Source organism: Phalaenopsis equestris, unplaced genomic scaffold (genome assembly GCF_001263595.1).
Source record: "Phalaenopsis equestris unplaced genomic scaffold, ASM126359v1 Scaffold202915, whole genome shotgun sequence".
NCBI lineage: Eukaryota > Viridiplantae > Streptophyta > Magnoliopsida > Asparagales > Orchidaceae > Phalaenopsis > Phalaenopsis equestris.
Window position 1 is genome coordinate 10,565 of NW_018222577.1, and position 3,410 is coordinate 13,974.

The window sequence follows — 3,410 nt, forward strand, 5'->3', positions numbered from 1 at the left end:
CAACAAACCTAACAGTATCTTAGTTCATAACAGCAGAACATGAAAAGTTTAGGTAAAAGATTTCAACCTTTTTAAACAATATAAGGCCTTCATGAGAAGAGAAAATAGTAGCTCGCTATTTTGCAATAAAAAAAATATAACCAAAAAGAATCAGAAAAATCTTCTACGCAAGAAAAAATACAAATTAAAAAGCAACTATTTGATGAAAGCATACCTCATATGACATGTTATCTACATCTAATCTCATATCTCTATGTTGATCATAGAAGCTAAAACCTTCTAAAATGTTTGCCTCTAAAACCAGTAATTGCTGCAAGTATATAAATAATCTTGGTTAACATAAGATGACAACAATTAGGAATATTGACAGCAAATTCAAGGAGCAAATACCTCATATGTCAACTCTTCATCTTGCTCAATCCTCTCCAGTGCCTGTAAAACCTGTATACAAAAAGGAATCTTTAGGTGTAGAATCTTTTCGCTCATTTGATCGGCATAGTTGTCATCTGCAGTACAGACCTCTCCAATTCCTTCCATGTCCAATCCAAGGAAATCATCTACATCTTCAGAACGTAAAAAAGACACGTTCCGAGAACTTCGACCATGTGACCGTGGTCTTCCAACAAATGAAGTGTTCTGGAAATCAAATGGCCTCTCTTGAACAACTTCAGAAATTATTAATGGAGAGTGGAGCTGTGTTGGAAATGTAATAGTCCCAGGCAGTTCAAAAATATGTTCATCTTCTTGCTCATTCAACCTCATACTGCTAGTCTCTGCACCAGAGCTCAAGCGGGTTCTTAATGAAATTGTGGCATCTCTGCTGTTGTATTGGCATTTGGTCCCGGAGGTACCATCAGGCACTTGCAACACCGAGGAACCTTCTCCATCCTGAGAATTTTGTCTGAGTAAAACAGCTCTTTTATCATGTCCAGCAGAGGAAGAAACAAATGAAAGAGCATCTGAAATTGATGCAGCGCCAACAATTTTCAGACCATACCCAAGTGGTCTATCAATCACACACTGTGGAGTAAATGTAGGAATTTGACTAGCAATTCTTGGTATTGAAGAATGGCAGAAAGGAGGGTTTGCATTGTCCTGAATAGCACTTTTGGAACTTTGACAAACTTGCTTGCCATATCTGCTGGCAAATGTGGCTTTGGAATTGCTTGGCATTTTTGTTGAACTTGAAGGAAAACTGTGAATAGCGGGTTGTTTAAGACCTCCAGAATATTCATTCTCTTTTTTTCTTCCATGGAACTCCAAATCAAACATGAAACCATCGTCTTTCTCGGCTTGTTTATTAGTGCATTCTGCCACATTTGCTTCTTTGAGAGATTCCTCATTTAGAATTCCATGGCAATTCAAATTGATACTTGAAGACAATGATCTTGAAGAACTTGCAGAATTAGGATTGCTGCTTCTAAAGCACAAAGGATGTTTCAAATATTTAAGTTTCTCAGAACCGTTATTTTGAGTGTTTTTCATTGAATTATGCCCAGTACTGCACCCTGTAGCGTTGCACTCATGAAAGTTTCTCGCATGCTTTGTCTCTTTCAAAGGAAGACCAGAACTTCTTTTGGATAATTCCAGCCCACCAGCTGGTCTTTTCTTAGTGTGATCATCCATGGAAGACAAAGATGTCTTTGAAGAGCAGAACCTCTTCTGAAATACCTGGAGCTCTCAGACCAAATTTTAGACGTGAAAAAAAATGTATATGTTGAATATTTTTCCTGAAAAGAAACAGATTATACAAATCTAGTTATATTAAACTAATGTTAATACAAGAAATATTGACCAAGAAGAAGCCATAATGTCCTTTAAACACTCGGGAAAGAAATTATTTTGAATGAATAAAATTCCACGAATCAATAATCAACTAAAAGGTATAGTAACTGATGAGAAAAGTGGAATTATTAGCCAGCCTGGATTATTTCTCACGAGTTAAGCACCATTAAAATATACACACAAAGAAGACTGTCATCAAACCCCATAAAAAGAATTCAGCCCATTGAACTAATAAACTCTACCAATCATTCGGGGAAGGGAACAAAGAGTCTTCAACCATAAAAATGCGCAAACTATTTTTAACAAGTAATCAGCTCATTAGACTAGAGTTTCCAACCGCCATATTAGGCAAATCAACGGCAATACCAGCAGTTGCAGACAGCAGCAAAAGTTACACAATGTAAAACACGTTTCCTGGCATTGAAGCCAGCACCCCAGTAAAAAAAAATGAAATTTAGGAGCTTATATTAAAAAAAATGTACTAAAAAAGAACAATGAAGCTTTCAGTATTTCCATGATTCCACGTAAATTAAGAAATTCATAGTCAACATTCAACAACAATAAGATCAAAAAAACTTTTTTTAAAAAAAATCAAACATTGCTCATCAGAAGGTAATCGATCTCCGCGTGTGAAGAACATAAACAGCTAAATCAAAACAGAAAGGAAGATAAACAAATGTTTCAAAAGCGATTGTTAATGAGCATAGGCAGTAACTGAAGGAATAGGGACAGCCCAAACCTGCAACAGCTTCCAGAGTCACCGAACTCCTCACAATTTCCCCCTCTACCTACAGAAAAAACAATCTGATAAAAAGGGTAACGGGATTTCAGCGCAAAAGGTAATCCTAACCGAGAAAATGCATGAATTTCCCTGCAAGCCATCAATCATAACAGCAACAAGGCACACCTTCAAGCAAAAAAAAGAAAGAAATATCCACAAAAATAGCCTATTAACCTCGAGCTCTCAAGCTGGTGTTCCAAGTACGAATGATGCCGAATTGATTGCTAGAGATGGAAAGAATGGGACAGGACGAGAGGTGTTGAGCGTTGTAGGCGGCTGTAATCATTAATACTGCAACGAAGACGAAGGAGATGCGGACCTGCTTCCAATATCCGTGATTGCGAGATCAGGGAGTTGGATGGGTATATCACGCTCTCTTCTTCTTCCTCATAGTTGATGTGGAGTGACCGCTGCCCACCAAAGTGGAATTTATTAGTAGCAAACTCATTTAGTAAGCGGGCTGTCTTTTAGGAGCGCTTATTCTGTTCAATAGAAAGGTGGCACTTGCAACTGTGGTCCTCACAATTAAAAAAATGAAATTAAGGCATTCTTACAGTTCGACCCGGCCCGAGTCCGGCCCAAAACACGTAAAAGTTAAACAGACACGCCTGAAAAAAGGTGATGTCATCGAAAACCCAAATATTGCCCAAGCGAGGAGAGCGCAGAGCACCCTCATTCGATCTTTTAGGGTTTTTTAATCAGAAAAACTTAGGGTTTTAGAGTTGTTGTTGGAAACCGAAGAGAGCACAGTGAGAATGGAGACGGAAGAGCCCTTGAGAATGGAAACCGAAGAAGAATCGACAATGGAGGCCGAGAAACGCAAGAAAAAGGAAGCGAAAGAGTG

The 3,410-nt window shown here is 38.2% G+C and overlaps 1 protein-coding gene across 4 annotated transcripts; it reads right to left on the reverse strand.

The window, feature by feature from the left end:
• Positions 1-214: 214 nt before the first annotated feature.
• Positions 215-3,004, reverse strand: LOC110036129 (the record flags this gene model as incomplete). 4 transcript variants are annotated; one of them, XM_020740496.1, is given in 5 exon segments in its annotated part: positions 215-310; positions 391-441; positions 520-1,671; positions 2,525-2,569; positions 2,741-3,004. In XM_020740496.1, coding segments are annotated over 3 exon segments (1,254 nt in total), but the record flags the coding sequence as incomplete, so codon positions are not given.
• Between the last annotated feature and the right edge of the window lie 406 nt (positions 3,005-3,410).